Below are 13038 nucleotides of genomic sequence, written 5' to 3' on the forward strand. Positions count from 1 at the left end.
GTGTTTAAAAATATGCATTATTTTCATTACTGTTGTGCTGGTTTCTATTTTATATCACAAAGTCCTCAGTGACAGGAATTATTCACTATTTTTGTTTAAATGATAGAAACTGAATGTTAAATTTATTCCATCTTCCTGCCTGCAGACACTGCAGGGCAGGGTGGGTAAACAGGCAAATAAGGCAAACTCTTCTCCCCCATTTTACCACATGCAACATTTTGGCATTTTTATGATATGCAGGTTGACTCAATTCATTGACTTGGTTTGAAAGCTGGCAACAGTAAGGTAGGATCTCTGCGAGGTGGGATCTTCCTCCATAGCTACTCCAAATATCCTAATCCTGGGAGGATTCACTGGGAGCTCTGAAATGATGTTCACTGCAACATTCTTGAAACTTTCACATCTTGAACCGACACCTTTTGTCAGGGTAGGGAACTATCTGTTAAAAACCTTCTTAGCCGACCCAAGCCACCAGCAATCTTAACCACTAAGTTACTATAAGAAAATGAACTTCCCAAGCATTAATCGAAACTTGTGCCATATCCCTTTTCAGGATATTAGCGCTCTGAAGGGAAAAGAGGTCCTCACCCACTGCTTCCGTGAACAGTGACTCTCCTACAGTATAGTGTACCTAATGTCCAGAGCATAACCAAACAAGTGGGGCAACCCCCATCTCTTGACTAGGTTATCAGTACTTATACACAAGGTGTATTTAAAGCTGATCCCAAATCAACTATTGCAGTCATAATCCCAAGAAATAGTTCAGTTTTAGCACATCGAGTTCCTGCAAGATGCCAGATGGAGGGAGAAACCACTTCAAAACAAAGAGTGATGGTTCATCACCTTTTACAAGTGAGAGGAAAACAACAAGGAGGGACTAAAACTTCTCCCTCCTAAACTCATCAATGGCTGTCTTCACAGCTTTAATTGACAAAATCCAGAGTCCTCCATTTCCCCATTTCTAGAGCCCATTTTCAAGGTGAAGAAAAGCTCTGACGTCATCCCGTTAGCTGTCTTTTCACGACCGTATTCCTGATTCTCAGCTCTCCTTTAGAGACACAGCTAGGTGTGTTCACGTCAAAGCCTCCTCTAAAAACACTCAAGCTCAAATTTCTAGTAGGGGGGTGAAAGTAGGCTCGGGAGCGGAGTGATGGGAGAGGAGTGGAGGCGGTGGAGGAGGGCTTTGCAGGCGAGCAAACAGCCAGGAAACTATCATAAACAACTGATACTGCCTGTGACACCCAGTAGGAGTCGATACGTGTTGGCACCCCCGCTTTAATTCTTTCCCAAGAGGTTTTGGCTCAGGAGGGGAGGAGAACCGTGAGGGTCGGCGGGACGTCTTAGCCTGAAATGCAACCGGGGCAGCTGGAGGAGGAGGCTGCCAGGGTTTCATCTGCACGCCTTGGGGGCGGACCCTGGCGGCAACCCTCATCTGCCGGCCGAGTTCTGTTGCCCAGTGGGCCCGGGGCAAGGATGTGGGCGCAAATCCTGTTTCCAGGCGGCCCCTAACCCCCCGTGACCTCGGTGCGCAATCAGTACAAAAGTAAACAGGCCGGACGGAGTCGGCCCGGAGATCCGTCACACGGATTCAACCCCGCCAGCAGCGACGCCGCCCGCCTAGCCAGCGCGCTGCAGGCCCCGGGCCGTCTGCCACCGCCCGGTCCTGCTCTCCCGGCCCCGCCCGGCTGGCCACGCCCTCGCCGTGATTGGCCGAGCCTCAGGGCCGGGTCGCGTCACGATTGGCCGGGCCCCCGGGTCGCTGGTCTCGGGCGCGCGCCACGTGTACGGAGGGGCGGGCCGGAAGGCGAAGACTCCAGCTGACTCGGCCTGGCCGCGCGGCTTGGCGGCGGCCATGGAGCGGGACGGGCAGCTGCTGTCCGCGCGGCCGGCCCTGGAGACAGAGGGGTTGCGCTACCTGCACGTCACGGGTGAGTCGTACCGCCAGCTCCCCCGGGCGCCGCCATGTTCGGTGCGTTGTCCTCTGCTGCGCGCCCGGCCGGGCCTGGGGAGGCCTGGGGAGGCCTGGGGAGGCCTGGGGAGGCCTGGCCGGCAGCCGGGCGGCGCCGCACGCAGGCCCGGGAGGAGGGCCTGGAACGCGCGCGGAGGCCCTCCCGGAGCCGCCCTTCTCCGGGCGGCGCCGTCGGGCCCTTTTCTGCGTGAATCCTTTACTTCATGCGAAGCGAGCCCCTCTGGGCTGCGGAGACTGAGGCCACTCGGCCCTGGGCATTTTCCTCCAGGCCTCGCGTCACCCTCCCGCTCCATACCCGGCGCTGTGTCGGCCCCCCCGGCCACCCCTTTCTATCAGTTCCTGAGGTCTGAAAGGCCTCTGCCCTCCTGAGTTGGATAAACTTCCCTTCACCCATCAAAACCCGCTTTGCGGCGCCCTCCATCCTCCGGACTTGCCCCTCAACTCCCCGGATGGTTGAGAAGTCCCTTCTCGGTGACCCCCGAATTGTGCTCGCTTCTATTTTAACTGCCTACTTAGAAGGCCATTTCCGCGGCTGACCCGGAGGGTTTTGAGGGCAGGAGCTACGCTTCCTTTGCCTTCGTTGAATTTGATGGACAAGTCTAGTAGTGGTACGACTCAGTTTCCTGAGAACTGTTTTCTCCTTTTCAGTGGGCTCCCTGCTAGCCACCTACGGCTGGTACATCGTCTTCAGCTGCATCCTTCTCTACGTGGTGTTTCAGAAGCTTTCCACCCGGCTGAGGGCCTTGCGACAGAGGCAGCTGGACCGAGCTGCGGCTGCCGTGGGTTAGTGCCTGGTAACAGAAGAGAAGACAGTGGCTTTACGCCTATTTCTTGTAGTATTTAAAAGTTAGTCTGTTAGGAAGAGTAGGAAGTTCATGATTCTGATCTGTATGAAAGGAAAGCCATTTTATGCTTCTGGAATTGATTTTGGGGAATGTGCAACAGCTTTTTTTTTTTTTTTTAAATTTCAGAGATTTTAATGAGATGGAAAACCTGCTCGATGGTGTGTAGAGCACTCACTGCGTATCTTGTGAAATGGTTTTTCATTTGTAGGATGGATTGAAAGGAAAACTTGACCGCTTCTCCATGCTTGTGGGTCTGCCTGTTGAATCTCTAGAACCATTGCGAGTGACAAGAAACTCAGCCTTGGTTCTTTATATCCACCACATTTTGAGTTTCACAACTTCCTCATCAGATCTGATTTCAAATTACTCTTGGCTGTTTGGAAAACATAGTCCCTCTGAAACAGTAGCCTTTTCGTTAGGTAGAAACTAGTTTCTGAGGATTATCTAAAAGAAATGTCAAGCGTTTTGAGAATGGCAGCTCAATTAAATACAAATCATTCTTGGGGGCGCCTGGGTGGCTCAGTTGGTTGGGTGACTGCCTTCGGCTCAGCTCATGATCCTGGAGTCCCGGGATCGAGTCCCGCATCGGGCTCCCTGCTCGGCAGGGAGTCTGCTTCTCCCTCTGACCTTCCCCCCTTTAATGCTCTATCTCATTCTCTCTCTCAAATAAATAAATAAAATCGTAAAAAAAAATTAAAAAAAAATAAATAAATACAAATAATTCTTCTGACTCAGCACACTTACTGAGTTTGGGGAGAAAAGCAAATGTCGTAACACAAAAGGAGTAACTAGTGGAAAGACTTAAGAAATGTCCTTCACTCAAACATACGTCTCCTCTCTCCCACGAAACTGTGGTCCTGCCATTCTGTCAGTCTTTTTGATTGTTGGCTGTACCCATGACAACAAACCACAAATTACAGTTGTACATTTGCGTAAGATGCAGGATTTCAAGAGGGTGGTAGTGTTAGTCACCTGGGGAAGCCATCTCTACGAGTGAAGTGCTCGCAGGGGGAGACCCGCCCTTGCAACTGAAGAGTAGGCTTGTAAGATGATGCTAGACTGGACATTTTTAAAGAGGCTTAATTGTTTTCGTGAAGCACTGTGAAAAGTAAATGTGCAGTCAAAAGTGTTATCTTGTGCTGTTCTACAATTTTGTTAGGAACATTTGGTTAAAAAAATCGACCCTTGATTTTATTCTAAGAATGACCCGATAGTTAACACACGTTACCAAAATTTACATTTCTGTGAAGTGGAACTGTAATTTTGTTTTGTTTCTAAAGATAGAGTTCCAGTCATTTCTCCCGCTACACACACACAGACACACACCCGTTGCTACCTGCACAACAATACTTTGGCCCAGTTTATGTGGATTCAGTTACGTGCTCCTTTTCCACCACCGTGTAGGTAGTGATGCTTGCTTATACTTTTGGAGAGTGCTGATGTGAACATGTAGTTCTGCTTTGTTTTCTTCTTTAAAAATTAGCCACACCACTGTGTAGTTGCCCTGTGGTGGTTCTTAACATGGTGGTCGGAATAGATGAGCAGATAGAGAACGTGACAATATATTTATATAATTCTGCTTTGTTTTTACAAAGCAGATAAAACGTAGATAAAGCTGGGGAGCTAGTATGCATTAATGCTAACTGGAAGGATTTTCCTTTTGTGTAGAAACAAGGGCAAAATGCCTAAGGATCTTTACCTCTGTGGTATGGATCTGGGCTAAATACGTGGTGGCTAATAGTCAGAAAACTTTATCTTCCCTTGTTGTCTTCTCGAATTCTGGTCAGCCTGGAGACTGGATGTTAGATGTCCAGGTTGTGGAATGGAGTCTCAGGGTGCCCCTCAGACCACTTACATGTCTGTCACGGGGCTATGCCAGACTCTCTGAATTGGAATTGCTGAGGGAGCCCAAAAATGCCTGTTTCTAATAGGGATTTCTGGTGCCCTGGATCTTTAACTAGGGCTGAGAACTACGGCGGTAGGACAGTCTTCTGCCCCCATAAGCAGTAGTATTTATGCACAACAGGAGAATTTTCACGTAAAGTACACGTTTTTGCATTGCCTGACATCCGTACTTCTGTATCCTTCTCATAATATGGACCCTCAAGAGTTTCTTTTTTTCTCCCAATTTTTTCCGGACATTTTAGAACCCGATGTTGTTGTTAAACAACAGGAGGCTTTAGCAGCTGCTCGTTTGAAAATGCAAGAAGAATTAAATGCACAAGTTGAAAAGCATAAGGAAAAACTAAGACAGGTATGAGCTGGTTTTAGTTTGAATACATAGTCTTAAATATATTGCTGCTTTGTGGGTAAAAGAATGTGTGTGTGTGTGTGTGTGTGTGTATAAGCACGCTTGCCTGCATGTCCTCCCCACCCCCACCCATTAGGGCAGGTACTGGAACAACTAATGATGGCAGAATCGATTCCACTTAGCTCAGTATCAGTCCGCACGCTTTCCTTGTGCAATATCTTAACTGTTTATGGGGAAAATACTCCTTTAAAAAGGTGTTCTTTTATTTACCTTTTTGCTTTTCAGTGGTTTCTTCGCAGTGTATTCTCACCCAAAACTGTGTGTGCCGTTTGCCATGCCCCTGGGCACACACAGTACACGTTCAGCTTCTTGCTCCATTGTTTGTTTCAAGCCGTGTATCTCATGATCTAACTTGGTGGGGCTGTTCTTCAGTGGATTGAAGGAGAGCCAGGGGGAGGGCAGCAGTGGGCTCAACCCAAGGGTGAGACGGGGAGCAGGAGATTTTGAAAGATTTTTTAAGGGCACATGGTTTGGTTGGGGAGCGGTAGGAGGGGTGGGGGGAAGAAGAACCAAGGACAGCTGTTGGAAATGACCTGAGCATCTGGTGGGTTATGCTGCTCTTCACAGGAGCAAGACCACCCACCAGATTTGACCCAGTCTGTATAACTGAAACAACCAAGTTGTAGTCTCTGCTCTCTTAAGTTTCAATCCAGATGTTTCTGGGCCCTTCTTCATCCTCTCAGAAGAAAGCCTCTGCATGCTCTTAAGGCAGCAGAGAAATTGGTCTTCCTGTTGGTTTTGCCTGTGTCTCTGGTGTTTCCAAGGTCCTGTGCCTTTCTGCCATCACTGGAGGCTGTTGTGATTTCTGCATGGTCATCCAGTACGTGGTTGGTCTCCCCAGCTTGGCTGGAGCCCAGGAGGAAAGGACAGAATAAGACCACACCTACTCTACACATTCATCCTCCTTGGTCACCCTGTCTCAGCAGCCTTCTTCACTGTTCAGTTGCATTTTTTCAGTCTAAACGCAATCACTAACCTAGAATGCCACATTGCTGTTACTTACTTAATTTTTTAAATCCTACGAAGTAAAAAAAAAAATTATTATAAAAATCTGTACCATGAAAATTAAGTCCCTGATCTCCTTGTTCCTCCACCTCCTGCTGCCCAAGCATTCCATCTTAGATTTTTAGGTATTTTTCTAGAAATATTTATCCTTATATAAACACACATAGAAATTTTTCATTGGGGGCGGCTGGGTGGCTCAGTCGGTTAAGCGTCTGCCTGCAGCTCAGGTCCTGATCCAGGGGTCCTGGGATCGAGCCCCACATTGGGCTCCCTGCTCTTCGGGAAGCCTGCTTCTCCCTCTCCCACTCCCCCTGCTTGTGTTCCCTCTCTCGCTGTGTCTCTCTCTGTCAAATAAATAAATAAAATCTTTAAAAAAATTTTTTTTCATTGAAATGGCAACATAGTATACACAGATGCCATTTTTGAGCCATTCTATTTTAGTTTTTTTCTTTGCTGATTTCCAACCATTTAATTATTACTGCTTTGTTCCGAGAGCCATAGAATAAGTTGGGTTCCTTCTCCATGTCAGAATTGATGACTTCAGGGTCTGAGTTTTTTGTGTGTGTTAGTAAAATAGCTTGCTCATTTATGCAGTTTGCTGATGTAGCTGAAAATAATCTTTTTAAAAGATCACTTTTGGGGCGCCTGGGTAGCTCAGTCGGTTAAGCGGCTCCCTTCGGCTCAGGTCATGATCCTGGGGTCCTGGGATCAAGCCCCACGTCTGGCTCCCTGCTCAGTGGGGAGCCTGCTTCTCCCTCTCCCTCTGCCTGCCACTCTGCCTACATGTGCTCTCTCTCTATCTCTCCGTCAAATAAATAAATAAAATATTAAAAAAAAAAATCACTTTTTAAAATTGTAGTGTGAGCCCCCCAAAATTGGGAAAGGGACAAAAGCCTGTTTTCGGTTTTAAGATTGTTACAGGACATGGGGTTCTGTCTCCTATACTTAGAAGCAGAGCAATAATAACCAACTGATGGAGGCCGCCCAACCCACAGCTGAATCAGCTCTCCTGTTTGCGGTCCCAGGATTTGTCCGCCATGTTCCATGTCCTGGGGTTCTGCCTATCAGCTAGGAGTATAGACTAGCCTTCAAGTCCTGGGCCTCTTGTCCTTGCAGACAGTGGAAGCACGAGGTGCCAGGTATTGGGGGTTAGCAGCGGCAGACCCTGAAACCCGTGGACAAATTTTCTGGAAATGTGCTGACTAAGGCATCTCCTCACATATCCCAGTGACATCGCAGTTAACTGGCACCAGAGCGAACAGCAGTTCGGGTCTGCCTTCCATGGGGAATGAGAAACGTACTGCACGGAGGTTTGTGCTCATGTGAGATACGGCACCTGGTTGCTGGCAGACAGGTTGCCCTTCGAGGAGTAGGAAGCAGAGGCAAAGGTCCAGTGCACTGGGTCTCCCTCCTGCCTTGGGAGCCTGCTCACCGTATGCTTACAAGCTTTTTCGGGTGCTCATTGTTGTGCAGTTTTCTGCTGAGATTAATTTTCCTTTATGTTTCCGGTAGTACTTGACTTTCAAAACACTTTCACATCTGCCCTTGTTGGATCCTCACAGTCTGCAGAGCAGAGGGATTAAGCGGCTTTGCTCGGGTAGCTCGGCCACGCGGCAACAGAGCAGGCCTGCCAGCCACGCTTACCCATCCCAAGTCAGAGTTCTTCCGTGTTACAGAAATGCCCTACTGTGGGCAAGTTGCCAAAGAACTGAATTGGTACTCTTTTTTCTGTGACACTTTTTGCTTTCTTTAATAGTTTACAAAAACACGGGCACCTGGGTGGCTCAGACGGTAAAGCGTCTGCCTTCAGCCTCTGCCTTCGGCTCAGGTCATGATCCCAGGGTCCTGGGATTGAGCCCCAAGTCTGGCTCCCTGCTTAGTGGGGAGTTTGCCTCTCCCTCTCCCTGCTCATACTAACCCCCCCAAATAAATAAAATCCTTTTTTTTTTTTTTAAGATTGATTTATTTGAGAGAGAGAGAGACAGAGATTGCGAGAGAGAGCATGAGTGGGGAGGAGAGGGAGAACCTGACTCCCCGCTGAGCAGGGAGCCTGATGCGGGGCTCAATCCCAGGACCCTGAGATCATGACCTGAGCCAAAGGCAGATGCTCAACTGACTGAGCCACGCAGGCGCCCCAATAAATAAAATCCTAAAAAAAAAATGTTTCTGTGAGTTAAACTCATTGCACTAGATGACAGCAGTGTTACTAACTAAAGAAAACGTAGGTTTAAAGGACTTTTAAATGAAAAAAACATCAGAATTAGCATTTTCTTTGAGAAAAATGGTAGCTTATGAATTCATTCTGTAACACGTGCAATTCTTTTCAGCTTGAAGAACAAAAAAGGAGACAGAAGATTGAAATGTGGGACAGCATGCAAGAAGGGAAAAGTTACAAAGGAACTGCAAGAAAGCCTCCCGAAGAAGACAGTCCTGGGCCTTCTACTTCATCGGTCCTGCCAAAACGAAAATCGGACAGGAAGCCTCTGCGGGGAGGTGGTGAGTACCAGACACTAAAGTATTCCGAGCAGTTACAGGGTAGGTTTACCTTTTAAAGATAAGATTCTGTTTCTTCCTTTTATTATATATAAATTGAAGCTAATTCCTAAGTTTGGGATTATGAAGATAAATAAAAGGAACACATGCAAAACACCCCTTAATGGCTGGCGGTCGCCAACCTGGTGAGCCCAATGCCCTTGTTGCCCAGTGTCCCAGGGCATGGATGTGGGTGTAGGTCCTGCTTCCAGGAGGCCTGTAACCTCCTTGGCCTCAGTGTCCCATCAGTGTAAAAAAAAATAATAATAATAAACACTGAATAAGAAATTGAAAAGGGAGGGCGCCTGGGTGGCTCAGTTGGTTAAGCGACTGCCTTCGGCTCAGGTCATGATCCTGGAGTCCCTGGATCGAGTCCCGCATCGGGCTCCCTGCTCGGCAGGGTGCCTGCTTCTCCCTCTGACACTCCCCCCTCTCATGTGCTCTCTCTCTCTCATTCTCTCTGTCTCAAATAAATAAATAAAATCTTTAAAAAAAAAAAAAGAAAGAAAGAAATTGAAAAGGGAGGTCAGTCATTGCCCCGGTGTGTAACTGGCATGATGACCCTCAGATTTAAGCAGCTCACCCTAGTCCCACACGGCCCTGGAAAGGAAGTGGTAAGCAGGGTGAAGGATAGCTTGCCCATCTTTCAGATGAGCGTCACGGGGCTAGAACACAGTGGTTTTTGTCCTCTTAGCCAGGGCCACCTTGTTTCTTGCAAATAACTTTCTCAAGGAGACACGGACAGATGTTCATTCAGCGCTTTTTTCTGTGTGCAACCCCCACCCCTCTGCATGCTAGGTGATATGGTCGCTGTCTGTCTCCATCCCATTCTTTTTTTTTTTTTTTTAAAGATTTTATTTATTTATTTGACGGGGGGGCACACAAGCAGGGGGAGTGGCAGGCAGAGGGAGAAGCAGGCTCCCTGTAGAGCAGGGGGAGCCCGACGTGGGGCTCCATCCCAGGACCCCGGGATCATGATCTGAGCCGAAGGCAGACGCTCAACCAGCTGAGCCACCCAGGCACCCTCCATCCCATTCTTGAGGTCTTTCACATCCTTTTGGGAAGATATGACTCACACACAAATGAAAATAAGTCATGTCTGTGATCTGCTAGCAGTTTCACGTGAATCCTGAGGGAGGAGGGGGCAGAGGTCCCAGAACACTTTGTGGAGGAGCCAGCTCTCAGCTGAATACTTTTATTCTCCATTGGAGGAGAGGCCTTCTGTGCGGGTGCTGCGGAAGCATAGGTGTGGAAGGCTGCTGGCGTCCGGGAGGACCACGGGGAGGCCTGAATGTGGGTTCTAAGGCAGCACGGACACAGGCTGGGCCGCCCTTAAAGGCTGAGCCCCATCCCCTCTGGGTACCTGGGTGGCGCGGTTGGTTAGGCATCCGACCCTTGGTTTCTGCTCAGGTCATGATCTCAGAGTCGTGGAATCGAGCCCTGCATCCGCCTCCTTACTCAGTGGGTAGTCTGCTTGAGATTCTCTCGCCCTCTCCCTCTGCCCTGCCCCCCCACCCCCATGCACATGTGCTCTCTCTCTCTAAAGTAAATAAATCTTTTAAAAAAAATTTGCTGGAAGGATATTTTTTAGAGCAAAGCAGTGATACTTAGGAGAGGAGTGGACATTGTAGAAAATGTTGTTTTTAAGATTTTATTTATTTGACAGAGAGAGAGACAGCAAGAGAGAGGGAACACAAGCAGGGGGAGTGGGAGAGGGAGAAGCAGGCTTCCTGAGGAGCAGGGAGCCTGATGTGGGGCTCAATCCCAGGACCCTGGGACCATGACCCCAACCGAAGGCAGACGCTTAACGACTGAGCCCCCCGGGCGCCCCCATTGTAGAAAATGTAATGCATGACTTGCTTCTGTGCATTGTCTCTTTCAGTGTTCCCGGCGATCCTGAGCAGATACTCTCTGACTAGCTCGGTTTTACAAATAAAGGAACTGAGGCACGGGGAGTTATTGCCCAGAGATCCCACAGCAAAACCATCTCAGTTAAGGTCTCGCTGGCCTAAAGCCTAAAGACCACTCAACCTGGTCACCAAATGTCCATTAACTTTGGGAAGCTAACGAGTGGGTGAGGTTAGGAATGAGTGCAAGGGCACATACATGACCCAGGTCTGACTGACAGAAGGGGCAAGTTCCATTCTGTTTTGATTTTTTTTTTTAATTTACTTTCTGTAGCTTGCACAGTCCTTATTTGAATGTATGCATTTTATTTATTAAGCACTGTAGCAGAAGCCTTCATATGCTTAAAACCAGCCATCTTGAGAGGTTTTTTGGGGCAAATTTCTTGTGTGTTTTGGGGAGTTTTTACGTTTCTGAGTCATCAAGACCAAGAAGCTAGATGGCTTCTTTTATTCCCACCAGAAAGTAATTCAAGGTGCAATCACAGAATAAAGTATTGTTTTCACGTGGTAACGACAGGTTTTATGAAAAGGTCTGTGAGAGTAGAATCCGTATCTTCATAGTGCTTCGCATGTCAGGCTCACGATTTTATGTTTTCTACAGAATGTTCCCAGTACTGGTTTGCTTCCTTTCTCTCATCCCAGGTTACAACCCGTTGTCTGGTGAAGGAGGTGGAGCCTGCTCTTGGAGGCCTGGACGCAGAGGCCCGTCATCTGGTGGATGAGGCTAAGAGTCTTGTTAGCGTCGCTTTCGACGTTAGCAAGAGGAATCGGTAACCCTCAGTTCAATTGCGTCACGCACACTTTTCACAGTGACTAGCCAAGGGGAGCGGGGTTTGTGTCTGCTCTTCAGTGCGCTGCATCGTTACCAGTTGAAGCCCGAGTAGGGTGTAGACATCACCAGTGGTGGTAGTGACAGCCGGTCACACCTCACTAAAGCCAGTGACTGCAGTCATTGATTGCAGGGGTAATTGCTAGTTGGTAGATAAAGCCCTCCAGGTGATTAACAATCTTGATAAAACAGACCCAGTGACGGTTCTTCACGTTAGAAGTCCTTGCTGGTAGGACAGTCTCTGTGACAGGTTGCGTTGAATGATGTCTTCCTTGTAAATGGTGAGCCCACCAGCGAGGATTACTGATGCAGACAGTTGATGGGGTTGTTTCTGTATATTTATTTTTATGTACAGAACTTTGTGAAAAAGAAACTGTAAACATTAAAAAAAATGCAAAAACCATTTTTAGCATCTTTATTAAACTCAAGGAAACTTCTTTATGACCTTGAATTCCTCCTATTACTACTTCTTTTCCCTACTCACTGTTTCTCACCTGTGGCGAGCAAGGTGAGTGACAGCTACAGTGAGTCCCAGAGTTGTCAGATCCCTTGGGTTTTGTCCACAGAACCGGGTGCTCGGAGCTGAGTTGCTAAATTAATAGGATAAACAAACATCTTTCGAGAGGTGTCTCGAGGGCCAGCCGGGTTTCTGAGGGCCCTGTTGGTCATTCCTCTCGCAGCGTAACTCATTTGTTACATTCTTGTCTAGAGGCTCTATCAGGAGTACACTCTCCAGGGCCAGAGAGTAAATATTACAGACTGTGCAGGATTATAGTGTTGGGTTTGCATACTTTTTAAAAAAATTTTTTTTACTTCAATTAATTAACATAAAATGTATTTAGTTTCAGAGGTAGAGGTAAGTGATTCATCATTTTTTTTTTAAAGATTTTATTTATGTGATAGAGTGAGAAAGCACAAGCAGGTGGAGGGGCAGAGGCAGAGGGAGAAGCAGGCTCCCCCTTGAGCAGGGAGCCCAATGTGGGGCTCGATCCCAGGACCCTGAGATCATGACCTGAGCCGAAGGCAGATGCTTAACCATTTGAGCCACCCAGGTGCCCCGATTCATCAGTCTTACAAAACACCCAGTGCTCATTATATCACGTGCCCTCCTTAATGTCTATCATCCAGGGTTTGCATACTTCTTTAAGGAATGTTGAAAACAAAAGATTCTTAGCTCATGGGTGGGATTCGGCCTAAGTGCTGTAGTTTACTGATCCTGCTGTCAAGTTGAAATCATAAGAAGAAACTAAATTAACCTGCAGAATAGTAGTAATTAGCCAGAAAAGTATTCTAGAGTAGTCTCGTATGTAAATTAGCTCAACATTTGTTGAGTATCTGGTATGTGTTGAAGTATTCTGAGGTTGTCTTCTTGATATATATAAAGAAAAAATACAGTTTGGTCCTATGGAACTTACAGTCCCTTGCGGAAGGTTGGAGAGAACAGAAACAGGACACTTGAAGAACTGTATTTACAAATAGGTTGGAATAATCCAGACTAAGAATTTGAGTCTGGAGACATTTGAGTTTAATTTTGTGCGGGGACCGCAGGGGTTCCAGACAGAAGAGAGGGTCAGGGAAAACAAGGGTGGGGCTTGTGAGGTTTAGGAGATCCCAGTTTCCAGTTTTTAACTAGATTGGCT

At 47.5% G+C, this 13038-nt stretch overlaps 1 protein-coding gene across 1 annotated transcript; it reads left to right on the top strand.

The window, feature by feature from the left end:
* The first annotated feature begins 1795 nt into the window (after positions 1-1795).
* SELENOS (selenoprotein S) lies at positions 1796-11801 on the top strand. Its single transcript, XM_035023998.1, has 5 exons — positions 1796-1928; positions 2618-2752; positions 4962-5068; positions 8458-8626; positions 11212-11801. Exons 1-5 carry the CDS (start codon positions 1853-1855, stop codon positions 11289-11291), a joined length of 567 nt encoding a protein of 188 aa, XP_034879889.1. The 5' UTR covers positions 1796-1852; the 3' UTR covers positions 11292-11801.
* Positions 11802-13038: the final 1237 nt, after the last annotated feature.

This window comes from Mirounga leonina, unplaced genomic scaffold, assembly GCF_011800145.1.
Source record: "Mirounga leonina isolate KUSES-001 unplaced genomic scaffold, KU_Mleo_1.0 Mir_178, whole genome shotgun sequence".
Taxonomy (NCBI): domain Eukaryota; kingdom Metazoa; phylum Chordata; class Mammalia; order Carnivora; family Phocidae; genus Mirounga; species Mirounga leonina.

Excerpts from the sequence above, each read along its gene's own strand:
- SELENOS (XM_035023998.1), top strand. The coding sequence starts at position 1,853 with ATGGAGCGGGACGGGCAGCTGCTGTCCGCGCGGCCGGCCCTGGAGACA. Across the intron at positions 1,929-2,617 it reads GCGCTACCTGCACGTCACGG|TGGGCTCCCTGCTAGCCACC; the intron begins GTGAGTCGTACC and ends TCTCCTTTTCAG. Across the intron at positions 5,069-8,457 it reads ATAAGGAAAAACTAAGACAG|CTTGAAGAACAAAAAAGGAG; the intron begins GTATGAGCTGGT and ends AATTCTTTTCAG.